General features: G+C 41.0%; 1 protein-coding gene across 3 annotated transcripts in view; it reads left to right on the top strand.

Moving 5' to 3' along the window:
* The window catches only part of lpin2 (lipin 2), a 121,516-nt gene that overhangs the window by 37,922 nt on the left and 68,353 nt on the right, over positions 1–15,241 (top strand). For 2 of the 3 annotated variants that reach the window (XM_072570378.1, XM_072570377.1), the window contains exon 3: positions 3,394–3,489. In XM_072570378.1, the coding sequence (XP_072426479.1) occupies positions 3,394–3,489 (96 nt within the window). Of the gene's footprint in view, positions 1–3,393; positions 3,490–3,841; positions 3,861–15,241 lie in introns of those variants that run through there. The other variant, XM_072570379.1, reaches the window with a different exon arrangement.

Raw genomic sequence — 15,241 nt, forward strand, 5'->3', positions numbered from 1 at the left:
AGGAAACCGGAGCACCCGGAGGAAACCCACGCAGACACGGGGAGAACGTGCAAACTCCACACAGTCAGTCGCCTGAGGCGGGAATTGAACCCGGGTCTCAGGCGCTGTGAGGCAGCAGTGCTAACCACTGTGCCACCGTGCCGCCCACTGTAAATACTGTAAACTAAATGTGTTATTCATCTTTCAGATTATTAAAACTCAACTTGATCTAGCAAATTAACATGGAGTAACCATGAGTCAATGAATATTGCGTGTTCAGTGTTTGTCGTTGCCAAATGGTTTAATTGGTAACTTTATCTTGTTATTACCAAATACTGATGAGTGAACTTAGAACATAGCACAGAATAGGCCCTTCAGCCCACGATGTTGTGCCGACCATTGATTCTCATGTATGCACCCTCAAATTTCTGTGACCATGTGCTTGTCCAGTCTCTTAACTATCCCCAATGACCTTGCTTCCACAACTGCATTCCATGCTCTCACAACTCTCTGTATAAAGAACCGGCCTCTAACATCCCCTCTATACTTTCCGCCAACCAGCTTAAAACTATAACCCCCATGTTAGCCATTTCTACCCTGGGAAATAGCCTCTGGCTGTCGACTCTATCTATGCCTCTCGTTAACTTGTATACCTCAATTAGGTCCCCTCTCCTCCTCCTTTTCTCCAATGAAAAAAGTCCGAGCTCAGTCAACCTCTCTTCATAAGATAAGCCCTCCAGCCCAGGCAGCATCCTGGTAAACCTCCTCTGAATCCTCTCCAAAGCATCCACATCCTTCCTATAATAGGGCGACCAGAACTGGATGCAGTATTCCAAGTGCGGTCTAACCAAAGATTTATAAAGCTGCAACAAGATCTCGCGACTCTTAAACTCCATCCCCCTGTTAATAAAAGCCAAAACACCATATGCTTTCTTAACAACCCTGTCCACTTGGGTGGCCATTTTAAGGGATCTGTGTACCTGCACACCAAGATCCCTCTGGTCCTCCACACTGCCAAGAATCCTGTCCTTAATTCTGTACTCAGCTTTCAAATTTGACCTTCCAAAATGCATCACCTCGCATTTATCCAGGTTGAACTCCATCTGCCACCTCTCAGCCCATCTCTGCATCCTGTCAATGTCCCGCTGCAGCCTACAACAGCCCTCTATACTGTCAACGACACCTCCAACCTTTGTGTCGTCTGCAAACTTGTTGACCCATCCTTCAATCGCCTCATCCAAGTCATTAATAAAAATTATAAACAGTAGAGGCCCAAGGACAGAGCCCTGTGGAACACCACTCACCACTGACTTCCAGGCAGAATATTTTCCTTCTACTACCACTCGCTGTCTTCTGTTGGCCAGCCAATTCTGTATCCAGACAGCTAAGTTCCCCTGGATCCCATTCCTCCTGACCTTCTGAATGAGCCTACCATGGGGAACCATCTCAAATGCCTTGCTGAAGTCGATATACACCACATCCACAGCTCGACCCTCATCAACGTTTCTAGTCATGTCCTCAAAGAACTCGATAAGGTTTGTGAGGCATGACCTGCCCCTCTCAAAGCCGTGTTGACTGCATTTAATCAAGCCATGCTCTTCCAGATGGTCATAAATCCTATCCCTCAGAATCCTTTCTAACACCTTGCAGACGGCAGACATGAGACTTACTGGTCTGTAATTGATGGGGATTTCCCTATTTCCTTTCTTGAAGAGAGAAATTACATTTGCCTCTCTCCAGCCCTCGGGTACGACTCCAGTGGAGAGCGAGGATGCAAAGATCTTCGCAAGTGGCAAAGCAATTGCATTTCTCATTTCCCAAAGCATCAGAGGACAAATCTGGTCCAGGCCTGGTGACTTGTCAATCTTAATGTTTGACAAAAGTTCCAGCACATCAGCTTCCTCTATCTCTATCCATTCCAGCATGCACACCTGCTCTTCAAAGGTTTCATTCACTACAAAGTTTGTTTCTTAATTGGTAATTTTTGAAAAGTTACCAACATTTAAAGGATTAATTTATGTGCACTAGTTTATCACATTACTTAATATGATACTTTAAGCAGGCAAATGAGTTTTAAATAATTGTAGCTCGAGAGTAGTTGTACTTTACTGTTTTTAAGGCAACACCTAGACAATGAAGTGAACCCAGTAGTAAAGATTGTGCAATATTTTGTTGAAAATAGGAGCAGAAGTAGCCCGTTCACTCTTTTGATACCCCTCCCTTCGGCTGCTTCATCAAAGCTTTCACTCCATTATAAGGTTAGAAGTTCAGCATCTTCAGCACCATTCGTAATTTTTTCTGTTACTGAAACAGTCCATATCCAAATGCAGCCAGACCTGGACAATATCCAGGTTTTGGGCTGACAAGTGAAAAATAACATTAATGTCACAAGGGGAAGGCAATGATCATCTGTAACAAAAAGACAACTTATTACCTCTTGATATTCAATGGCATTGCTATCGCTGAATTTCCCACGATCAATACCCTGGGATTACTGTTAACTGGAAACTGAACTCCATCAGCCACATGAAGACCTGGTCAGAGGCTAGAAATCCTGCAATGAGTAACTCTTTGACTGCTCAAAGCCTCTACCATCTACACGGCACAAGTCAGAAATTTAATATAGTGTTCCCCACTTGTGGGTGAGTGCAACTCCAGCAACTCTAGAACCTTGAGACCATCCAGGGCCAAGCAAATCACCTGACTGGCATCACATGCAGAAGCATGGACTCCATTCACCATTGGTACTCAGTAGCACTACTGTGTGCCATCTATAAAATGTGGTACAGAAATTCACCAGTGCTCCTCAAAGACAACACTGTCCAAAACCACTTCCACAAGAAGGATAAGGACAGTGGGTACAAGAGAACAACATCTCTTAGATCTCCTCCAAACCAGTCACCATCCTGACTTAGAAATATATCACTGTTCTTCTGGTGGTAGTGTATCAAAATGCTGAGGGTCCCTGCCCAACAACATTGTGGGTGTACCTACATCAAGTGGAATGTAGTGGTTCAAGAAGGCAGTTTACCATGTCATCAGGTGAAATTAGAGATAGGAAAGAAATCCTGCTTCAGCCAGTGACAGCCATTTAACAGGAGTGAACAAAAAAATCTGTATCAGTATAAATGAGTTTGTGGATCTTCATGTAATTTGTAATGTGCTATCTGCAATAGAAGTAGCCTATTGGCTCTGATGTTGACTTGAAGCGTTGCAAAATCCAGTTTTATAATTCTCTGCAAAGAACCTTCATGTTTAATTGTGTTCAAAGTTGACAGGTAAAAACTGTTATGAATCTGTTTTGCTTTTATAGGTGTTTCCATGTGAAATTTGTAAAGTTACCTATGTAGAGAAATGGTTTTGACTTTCCAGTAGTGATGTCAGATTTAATTAGTGCTATAATGGAATTTTCAGATTGACATCGAGATTAATGGCGATCCAGTAGATCTGCACATGAAGTTGGGAGATAATGGAGAAGCATTCTTTGTACAGGAAACAGAGGAAGAAAATGTATGTAGTGATTTTTAACTTAATTTGTAAAGATTTAATGCAGAAACATTGCAGTGTACTTGTATCTTTTGTAAACAGTTAAAAAAGGGTTTTGTTTATCTCTCTTAGATTTTAAAATGAGTGGAGACCATCCCACTCATGACTGGGAAAGTTGCATTTACTGTGTACTATTTAAATTCAGTTGCAATGAATTTGGGTGGATAGAAGAATAACTTGCCACATATGCCATTTTATTTGCCAGAATGTTATAAGTAAACAGTGAAGAGAAGAAGTATAATTGAAGCCACCAGTGTAACCAACATTAAAAAGATGAAATAGAAAAATTGAGCAACAGAAATTCGACCGCGGTTTCACATGCACGTGGTTAATAGGTAATGTTTTGGTATGGTGCATGCTTCTGTCTAAATGATAACATTCCAAAATGCAGTTATTTGCTGGTGCCTTTGTGTAATGGTTCTCTCCCACCCCCCCACACAGCACGTGGCAACAGTGAAGAAGGGCATTGGGCATAACAGCTGGGGAAGTCTAATGGACTTTGTAGGAAAAGGTGTCTTTGGGAGCAGGAGGCCTGACATGAAAAGGAACAGACAGACATAAGATTTCCTCAACCAGATATAAACCACTGGTTTACTTCCACATGCATACAATGTATTCCAGTTTAACTTTGTTTTCCCTTGAGTATTACAATGACCCAATGTATGTAAAATAAAATCCTGTTTCATAATCTTCGGACTATCCATGTATTAATTCTCATGTTACATTTCTGGCTTAGTTGGCAGAACTCCAAAACGTTTGCATCGGTCATGACAGCTGAGATTAAAAGGTCAATTTCCAAGATGAGGTGGATTGTGCAAGAGTTGAAACAGGCATTGTTTCTGAGGGAGGCTGAGGCTGCTCATCTTGGAGGCTCATAATGGAGGAAATTAGGCCTTGAAGCCAAACTCAAGCAGAGATGCCCCATGTGTATTTCCTTGGTTTTATGGAAGAAGTAAGCATACCCCTGGCTGGATATTCAACTTGTTGATGAGTAGGAAGCGAGGGAGGTTTGGGCAAGATGGGAAATGCGCAATGATCTGGCAATTGAAGACTAAATTAGGATGTACTGTTGGATATATTGTCTCAGGGCCTCTATATTAAGGAGCAAGTGACATTAATCATGCAATATGTATGCAGGAAAGCTAGTCAGGAAATAATGGGAAGTGATCACAGACAACTACAGTGAGTATTTGAGGTATGATGGTTTTTGGGAACAGCAGTGACCTGCAACAGCTACAGTAGTGCTTCTATATGTACATTCAAGCTGAAGAAGAGGACCTGGTCACTCTGTCTCCTTGAAATTGATCGACTGCATTGTGGATCCCTCCTTCAGATTAGGCAGGGGTAGGCAGGTCATCACTGGTAAGGGGATTGACAACGTTCTTGTACTGATGGAGATCTTCAAGTTCACAGGCCATTTCCATCATGACTAAAAGGCTTTATTTCTATTCATTTGTGGGATGAGAACATCACTAAGCCAGAATTTATTGCCTTGATGGGAATTAGCTGTATTGCTATGGGTCTGTAGTCAAATGTAAGCCAAGCCAATTAGAGATTTTCTTTCACAAAGGGCGCATGCATTTTTCCAAAAATTTGACAGTGATTGCAGTTATTGTTAACATCATTTCATGTGTTTTTATTAAATTCTAATTTCACCATCTGAGATTTCCTAAGAACATTAATCTTGGCTTTCATATTATAGCCTAGTGACATGATTGTTATGCCACTGCCCAAGCCAGAGTATTGATATACTAATTGGTTTGTCTGTTTTGGTATTGCATGTGATCAGGACATAACTTTGAACTAGATCCCACAGGAGCTTTGCAAGGTCTATAGCATTTCCACGAGGCACATCATGCCCTACGTTCAGAGTAATGGACAATATGAATGGGTCAATCCCTCTGCATGACTGCATACTTTATCTCTAGACAGGAAACAAAAATGGCTGAAATATCTTCCGAAACTAGTTTATGCTTATAATAGCAACTGCAACATCAACAAGCTATTCTTCAGACTACCTCTTCTTTGGGTGAGATTGAATCTTTTTGACAAACCATCTCCTTGGGTTTACCATGCTGTCTGGAAGATACCAAATCCATAATTGTGGTGCTATGTATCTCGTTTGGCTTAAGCAAGCTTCAGTTTGGCATCAAAGACAGTTAAGCAGTGAGGAGAAAAATATTGAAATAGTGCAAGACTGATTGAACTTCCAAGTCATGCAAAGGTATTTCTCCAAAATTGAAATACCAAGGGTCAAAATAAGATTAAAGATGTCTGGGATCCTGGATTATGCAGTTGTCAAGTGGCTGGACACAGGTGACCACATCAATTTTGTTGAACCAGTAGGAGGGAATTTTGGAAAATGGCTTATGAAAGGGATTTGCTTGAGGCCAGGAGTCTGCTGGACAATGTGAAGGCAAGCAGCACACTCAGTGACATTGGGGAACCTGAAGTGTCGATGTGTGATGCCTCAGATGAAGTAGAATTGGATAACGAAGAATCCTGGAGTGATTAGTGTTGTGAATCTAAGGGTATGTCCAGTGTGAGGTGGCCTACTGCCACCCTAGAAAGTAGTGCAGGGCTGACCTGCCAGGAGGTGAAAACTGAGTGAGCAAGTGCAGCCAATCATGCAACTCTCTGAGATCTGACTCTGTTTTAGATTGTGTGGATGACCTGTAGAGCCTGGCTTTTTTTAGGAAGCAACCAGTGCAGTGTCCGAGAAGAGGGTGCTGCCACTAATGTAGACAAAAACATTCTAGTTATTGTGGCACAGTTCAATGCTACTCAAACATACTGCGCCTATTTGTTGAACAGTTGCTAAGTGAAAGTCCTGGCACAGTGAGTCTCAAACAGTCCTATATGTAATGGGACCTTTTACCATCAAGTGATGATGGTGGGCGCAGCTTAAATAGTTATGCCAGGATTTCCAAAATCGAAGATGAGGCAAAATACTGGATAGGGCAGTTGGGATATTCAAATGAAGGAAAGGGTGTATTTAGGGACCCACTAGGAAGAATGATCAGACAAATGTCTTAATCTTCATATGTAAATACTAGCTTAATACCATATACATACCATCTTCCATGTTTCACCTTGTATTCTCTTTAATGTTTATAATGACGTGACAACAGCAGTGGAATAGAGAAACCCAGCTTCATTGTCTTTGGATTTTCTGGAAGCTCAAATTGTATGCTATGTTTTCATTTTTATCATTGAGCTGAACAACTACTTAGTTCAACTCATTTATGTAAAAAGGTACCGATGACAAACTTACTGTATTGCCAAAGGGAAGAATTGTTCTTTTTTGGTACATTTATTGACATGAAATTCCTGGACCTCTGCATTACAAAGAGTCGAATTAATGACCATTTCCAGTTATTGATTTTTTTTTTCTGAATCAGGTTAGGCAGACAACATATTTCAAGTGTGTGCATAGCACTTGTAACAGTATCTTTCGCAGAGTCTTGTAGTCAGATTGTGCACCAAGCTAAAAAAAGGCATATAGCTCATTGAAAGCTTAAGACTTAGCTTGCTTATTTTCTGAGAGGTCTGTCCCAGCTGCTTCTCCAACATTTGTTCCAGGCTTCTTCAGGCATTGCATTTTAAAATGCCGGGGTACTTTGCAGACTTTTGTTGCAAGTTGAAGTTCTAAAGTGGAGGAAGGCTAATTTTGAAGATATTAGGCAAGCACTTTTAAAAGCTGATTGGGGGCAGATGTTCGTAGGTAAAGGGACAGTGGTAAAATGGGAAGCCCTCAGAAATGATGTAAGGAATGTCCAGAGACAATATATTTCTGTTAGGGTAAAAGGAAAGGCCTGTAGGTGTAGGGAATGCTGGATAACTAGAGAAATTGGGGTTTTGGTTAAGAAACAGAAGGAAGCATATGTCAGGTATAGACAGGATAGATCGAGTGAATCCTAAGAGTATAAAGGCAGTAGGAATATACTTAAGGGGGAAATGAGGAGGGCATAAAGGAGACATGAGATAGCTTTGGCCAGTAGGGTTAAGGAGAATCCAAAGGGGTTTTTAAAAATATATTAAGGATGAAGGGGTAACTAGAATAGAGAGATCAGCAAGGCAGTCTGCATCTGGAGTCGCAGGAGATGGGGAAAATATTAATAGAGTATTTTGTGTCAGTATTTACTGTGGAGAAGGACATGGATGATATAGAATGTAAGGATGGTGACATCTTTAAAAATGTCCATATTACAGAAGAGGAGGTGCTGGATGTCTAGATAGCCATAAAAGTGGATAAATCCCCAGGACCTGATCAGGTCTACCCTAGAACTCTGGGAAGCTAGGGAAGTGACTGCTGGGTCTCTTGCTGAGATATTTGTATCATCGATAGTCACAGGTGAGGTGCCAGAAGACTGGAGGTTGTCTAGCGTGGTGCCACAATTTAAGAAATGTGGTAAGGAAAAGTCAGAACACTATAGACCGATGAGCCTGATGTCAGTGGAGGGCAAGTTGTTGGAGGGAATCCTGAGGGACAGGATGTACATGTATTTGGAAAGGCAAGGACTGATCAGGGATAGCCAACATGGCTTTGTGCGTGGCAAATCATGTCTGACAAACTTGATTTGAGTTTTTTGAAGAAGTAACAAAGAGGATTGATGAGGGCAGAGTGGTGGATGTGATCGAAGTGGACTTCAGTAAGGCGTTCAACAAGGTTCCCCATGAGAGACTGTTATAACAAGGTTACATCTCACGGAATACAGGGAGAACTAGCCATTTGGGTACAGAATTGGCTCATAGGTAAGACAGAATATGGTGGTGGAGGGTTGCTTTTCAGGTTGGAGGTCTGTGACCAGTGGAATGCCACAAAGATCGGTGCTGGTTCCACTGCTTTTCGTCATTTATGTAAATTATTTGGATGCGAGCATAGGAGTTGTAATTAGTAAATTTGCAGATGGCACCAAAATTGGAGGTGTAGTGGCAGCGAAGAAGGTCACCTTAGATTACAATGGGATCTTGACCAGATGGGCCAATGGGCTGAGGAGTGGCAGGTGGAGTTTAATTTAGATAAATACAAGGTGCTGCATTTTGGAAAGGAAACCTGAGCAGGACTTATACATGTAATGGTAAAATCCTAGGGAGTGTTGCTGAACAAAGAGACCTTGGAGTGCAGGTGCATAGCTCCTTGAAAGTGGAGTCGTAGGTAGATAGGATAATGAAGGAGCTAGTTGGTATGCTTTCCTTTATTGGTCAGAGTATTGAGTATAGGAGTTGGGAGGTCACGTTGAGGCTGTACAGGACATAGGTTAGCACTTTTGGAATAATGTGTGCAATTTTAGTCTGTTTCGTATCAGAAAGATGTTGTGAAACTTGAAAGGGTTCAGAAAAAATTTACAAGGATGCTGTCAGGGTTGGAGGATTTGAGCTATAGGGAGAGGCTGAACAGTTGGGGGCTGTTTTTCCCTGGAATGTTAGAGGCTGAGGGGTGACCTTATAGAGGTATATAAAATCATGAGGGGCATGGATAGGATAAATAGACAAAGTCTCTTCCCTGGGGTGGGGGAGTGTATGACTAGAGGATGTAGGTTTAGGGTGAGAAGGGGATGATAGTAAAGAGACCTGAGGGGCAACGTTTTCACGCAGAGGGAGGTGCATGTATGGAAATGAACTGCCAGAGGAAGTGGTGGGGCTGATTCTAAGACTTGTAGATAGGTATATGAATTGGAAGGGTTTAGAGGGATATGCGCCAAATGCTGGTAAATCGGATAGGGATTAAATTCTGAAATTTCTTCAGTGTGGATGAGTTGGACCAAAGGGTCTGTTTCCATGCTGTACATCTCTATGACTCTGACTTTTTAAAAAGTCAGTAACAAAACCTAGACATCGTGAGATTTAAAATGCATAACCGCAGAAAGCATGTTAAATTAGTGCATTCAAGTCCCAAGTTTTTGATGTGCAAAATAATCAAGCAATGAGAGAATGTGGAATTTTTTTTTCCCAACAAAGGTAAATGGTAGACAAAGCTGACAAGCTACTCCCTTCACAAAAGCTTATGTTTTGATGGTCAATTTCATATTGTGTGTTTGGAAATCAGCTTGTTGCAGGTTAGAGTGGGAATTTATTAGCCTGCTCTTCTGCAATCATCTGTTTTCTGTTTCGCACCCAAAATCAAAAACATTCTTGCTGAATCCACTTTTCCCAAGTATTTTTGCTGTGGTCAAGTTGACTGTTAGAAGGTGTAATAAAGCGAATGAAATTCTTCCCTTCCAAGTTTCATTCCCCAAACTTTTGTTAGTTGGAGAGAGAAGAAGCTGGTATTTTCTTTTAGTGAAAATGCAGATTCCTAGTTTATGGCCATGATTAGGGTTAAATATCCTTTCAAGATACTACCAAGACCAGATGATCACTTTTTTAAAGAAAATATTATGTGTACAATTACTGTTCCAATTTCCAAATAAAATGAATTATGGCTCTGTTAAAAAAAATTTACCTATTCTATTTGAATTACGTATCTTATTTTTAAACAAAAAAGAATGTAGCTGCCATTCAAATCAGTGCTACTCAACCAGGAACATCTTCATCCTTTGGGCTTGGAGCCGGGTGAGTGAAGGCTTTATTGAGTGGATGTCTTCCATCATAAAAATAGTTGAGCCTTTTCTTGCCTTAAGGGACTGGTTTGACTAACACAGCTGTGCTAATTTTGTTCTTTCTATTTAGCAGTCGGGAATTCTTCCAGGAGAAAGATTTGGTTACTTTAAGAATATATGCTTTAAGCAGCAGTCAAGAAGTGGTTTTAATTATAGGTTTTGAATGGTCCTTTTGTAAGAAACTAATCTTACCGTTCTCTTGACTTCAACAGCACATGGTTTCTATGGTTTCCTTCATTTTATTTTAATGGCTTTTCTGATGATATCAGGCTGAATGTGAAAGTTATTTCAGGAAAATGTAAATGGAAGCGAGACTTTTTTGATATCAAACCTACAGCTCAGTGAGCAAACCTACACCCTTATTAATCTATACAGTGTACTTATATGGGAAACAGTTAGCTTTGTTTGTTTCAGGTTTGTGTTTGGAAACCATGCTGGAGATTCCGTATTTGCCTAATTCTCAGAAATTATTAATTTCATTTATATCGGGACATATTTTGTAACTGAGTAAACTATTAATCGTTCACATAAATAAATAACAACATCTGGTCCAAAGCAGCTTCATTATCATGAATAGGATACTCTCCAGTTTCAAATAAGGAATAGACTCTTGTCTATTGGGAAGTCATCCACATATTTCAATTTTTATTCAAATTTGAATGCAGTATTTTTTAGAAAAACCTGACAAATGCAGCAAAGTCGTGCACATGATCTTGGGAACTGTGTGAAGAACCACTGATTGTTACTGAATTCTTAATCTAAGGGTATATCGTAGGATTCATCATAATGGATGTAGTTCCATACTATAAATCAGAATTTGAACGACTACAGCTTTGAGAAGAGTAAATTTCATTTTTGCTTTCAACTATTAATGTAAACCTAAATGAAGCTAGATTCTGAACTGTCATCCTATGTATTAAAGAAATTATGTTTAAGTAAAATTGAAATTTAGTTATTTACAGCTGCAATTTCCCAGCCCCAATGTGCTGTGAAGAAGGGCAAGAAAATTAGGTGGGTGCTGGATCGGGATGCCTTTCCACCACTAGGGATATTTTCCAGCGGCATGCAACAAATAAAGGCATTCAAGACCTCCAATAAATGCCAGTATTACATTCTCATTTTCACTTTTCTGCATGCCCTTCCATTCTCAATGTTGAGGTGTCCTAGAGATTCTCATTTGTTTTTGCAAAAATATATTTTATTCATAAAAAATACTTACACTGTTACTAAAGAAGTTCAGTTCTGTTCAGTCTTTGTATTTGGAAAACAAACAAACAAATATTAGAGTTTGACTTTGCAGTTAAAACAAACCCAAAGGTATCTCTTATGCAAGACACTATTTACATGTATTTGATGTACTGGGAGGGTTCGATAACCGAATAGGCCCCCATTGTACTTTGGCAGAAAGGCCTTAAATGGACTTTCCCCGTTGTGCCTTGTTGGCAGTTGCCCCAAGTTTTAGTGCGTCCTTCTGCATGTAATCCAGGACTTTGGAATATGCCAGACTGCGACACTCTGTCAAGGTCAACTCTTCACACTGAAAGATCAACAAGTTTTGGACAGACCAAAGAGCATCATTGACCAAGTTGATGATCTTCCAGGCAAAGTTGATGTTTGCATCAGTGTATATTCTGGGGAACAGATTGTAGAGCACAGACACCTGTGTCACAGCTGCTTGGGATGAACCTGGCCAAAAACCATTGCATCTCTTCAGACTTCCTTTGCTTACACATGTGACAGTGCTTTTTCTCTCTCTTCTCTCCTCCCCCCCCCACCCCCAAACACAGCTGCTTTGAGGGCAGCCTGGTAGCAGAGAATCTGGGTGGACATGAAGGATCTCACAAGTAGTGTATTTTTCACCACAAGCCAAGCAATGTTTTGGTGCTTGATGGAAACGTTTGGAGATGAGACGGTCTACCAAATGACTTTGAGTATCTGCTCTGGGAACCACCTGACAGAATCAACAATCTCCTCTTTGCTGCAGGGTTTTGAGGATGCTATGTGCTGACCACTGTTTGATGGACTTGTGGCCAAAAGTGTTTTTTTTCTCTCTGTTTTCCTTGAGAGACAGGTGATGTGGAATAGTCCGACTCGTTGGCACATTCCATGGTAATGAGCTCAGGTCTGTCCTTTGTAACACTAGAGATGGAACCAGTGACACTTGATGTTTATATACCTAGGGTCTGCACACAGCTTGATAATCTACATGTGCATCAGCAGAACCCAATGTAGTCCTCTTAGCCAGCAGCAAATAACGTTACTAATGGAGAGGCCTCCTTTATTTAAGAAATGGGAATATTGTATTGGTGGTTAGGTGATCAGCAAGTACTGGCTCAAGGTTTCCAATTGACCCTGACCTTGGAGTCCCATGATTTGCGATAGGATCCAACCCTGAGTATCTGACCAGTCTTTAGAATTCTCTAGTATTTTTATTTAAACATCAGTTCTGTTTAATTGTTCACTGCCTGGATAACTATTCTAAATGTGGACTTTCAATAGCTAGAAAGAAGGAAATCTGCCCTCAATGTTCATGATATACATCCCTTCTCAAACACACCGCCCATCTTCTATACACTACCATATTGTTACAGTTGAAAAAACATTCCAGACAGGCTTCATACCAGATTCCGCTGGCTGTCATTGAAGGTTTCAAATTAAATCCTATAATTGGCCATACAAGCATAAGTCTGAGACAGTACCCTCTGAAGGTCAGGAGTAGTCCTTGTGTTCCAAAAAAATTAACTGGCCGAGCTGGTGGTTCTTAAGAAATCAGCAGTGGTTGCTAAAAAGGTAGCTCAGGAAATCTTAGGGAAGAATTACTTTGGGCTAATGGCAAAAAGGAATGTGAACTTTTTGTCTTTTTATGTTTAGTGGCTTGTGTGGTAGGATTGCTTTCTTTAAACCCCTTCCATCCAGGCCTAAGGTGGATCAGTGCTGGAATTATAGTGATTTCCTGAGTGACAACCACCATAAAGGGCACTTTGTTAGCGTCCAGAACAGGACAGCAGAGCTCCACTAAGCTTTTGGTTGTAGGTTTGGACAGGCAGCATAGCCATTTTGCTCAATTATTCTCAAGAAGTTTGTAAAATTTGTTATGTGTAAGTTGTCCAGGTGAATGAAGAGATTTGTACACATAATTAATCCAGATTCTTGCTGAACTTAATGGTAATAACCTTACTGGTCTGAGTGGACTATATTAAATGCAATTCCATTAAGTCATATGTGGTGAACAGCTCAAGGAATAACCACTTTAAGACATACACTAGTTCTAAGGCTAATGAGCAATTGATATGATAAAGTAATGTTGTACTGGTGCAGGAAAAGGTATTTTTGAAATGCCTCAGTTTTTTTGTTTCGAAGGATTACATGTATTTTTGAAAAGATGATGCAGAACATATAGTCTTCATATTTATAACTGAAATGGTGCAATGTGAGACGAAGAAACATCTTTTGATTTTAAAAAATGTTTGAAAATATGAAAAAGAAAATCACTGCATTTATAATTTTAATTCAAATAATGATTTAGTTGTACAGTCACAGATATGTACAGCACAGAAACAGACTTGTTGGTCCAATTTATCCATGCCAACCAGATATCCCAACCCAGTCTAGTCCCACCTGCCAGCACCCGGCCCATGTCTCTCCAAACCCTTCCTATTCATATACCCGTCCAGATACCTTTTAAATGTTGCAATTGTACTAGCCTCTACCACTTCCTCTGGCAGCTCATTCCATACACTTACCACCCTCTGTGTGAAACAGTTGCCCCTTAGGTCTCTTTTATATCTTTCCCCTCTCACCCTAAACCTATGCCCTATAGTTCTGGACTTCCCCACCTTGGAGAAAAGACTTTGTCTATTTATCTTATCCATGCCCCTCAGAATTTTATAAACCTCTATAGGGTCACCCCTCGGCCTCTGACACTCCAAGGAAAACAGCCTTAGCCTATTCAACCTTTCCCTATAGCTCAAATCCTCTAACCCTGGCAACATCCTTGTAAATCTATTCTGAAAGCTTTCAGGTTTCACAACATCCTTCCAATAGGAAGGAGACCAGAATTGCACGCAATATTCCAACAATGGCCTAACCAGCATTCTGTACAGCCGCAACATGATCTCCAAACTCCTATGCTCAATATTCTGACCAAAAAAGGAAAGCATACCAAATGCCTTGTTCACTATCCAATCTACCTGCGACTCTACTTTCAAGAAGCTATGAACCTGCACTCCAAGATCTCTTTGTTCAGCAACACTCCCTAGGACCTTACCATTAAGTGTATAAGTCCTGCTGAGATTTGCTTTCCCAAAATGCAGCACCTCACATTGATCTGAATTAAACTCCATCTGCCACTTCTCAGCCCTTTGGCCCATCTGATCAAGATTCGGTTGTAATCTGAGATAACTACCTTCGCTATCCACTACACCTCCAATTTTGGTGTCATTTGCAAATTTACTAACTATCGCTCTTATGCTCACATCCAAATCATTTATATAAATGATGGAAAATAGTGGACCCAGCACCGATCCTTATGGCACTCCAGTGGTCACAGGCCTCCAGCCTGAAAACAACCCTCCACCACCACCGTCTGTCTTTCTACCTTTTGAGCCAGTTCTATATCCACATGGCTAGGTCTCCCTGGATTCCATGAGATCTAACCTTGCTAACCAGTCTCCCATGGGGAACCTTGTCAAACACCTTACTGAAGCCCATATAGATCACCTCTACCGCTCTGCCCTCATCAATCCTCTTTGTTACTTCAAAAAACTCAAACATGATTGTGAGACATGATTTCCCCCGCACAAAGCCATGCTGACTATCCCTAATCAGTCCTTGCCTTTCCAAATCCATGTACATCCTGTCCCTCAGGATTCCCTCCAACAACTTGCCCACCGCTGACGTCAGGCTCACTGGTCTATAGTTCCCTGGCTTGTCCTTACCACCCTCAAACAGTGACATCACGTTAGCCAACCTCCAGTCTTCTGGGACCTCACTTGTGACTATTGATGGTACAAATATCTCAGTAAGAGGCCCAGCAATCACTCCCCTAGCTTCCCACAGAGTGCTAGGGTACACCTGATCAGGTCCTGGGGATTTATCCACTTTTATGCCTGTCA

Source organism: Chiloscyllium punctatum, chromosome 5, assembly GCF_047496795.1.
Source record: "Chiloscyllium punctatum isolate Juve2018m chromosome 5, sChiPun1.3, whole genome shotgun sequence".
NCBI lineage: Eukaryota > Metazoa > Chordata > Chondrichthyes > Orectolobiformes > Hemiscylliidae > Chiloscyllium > Chiloscyllium punctatum.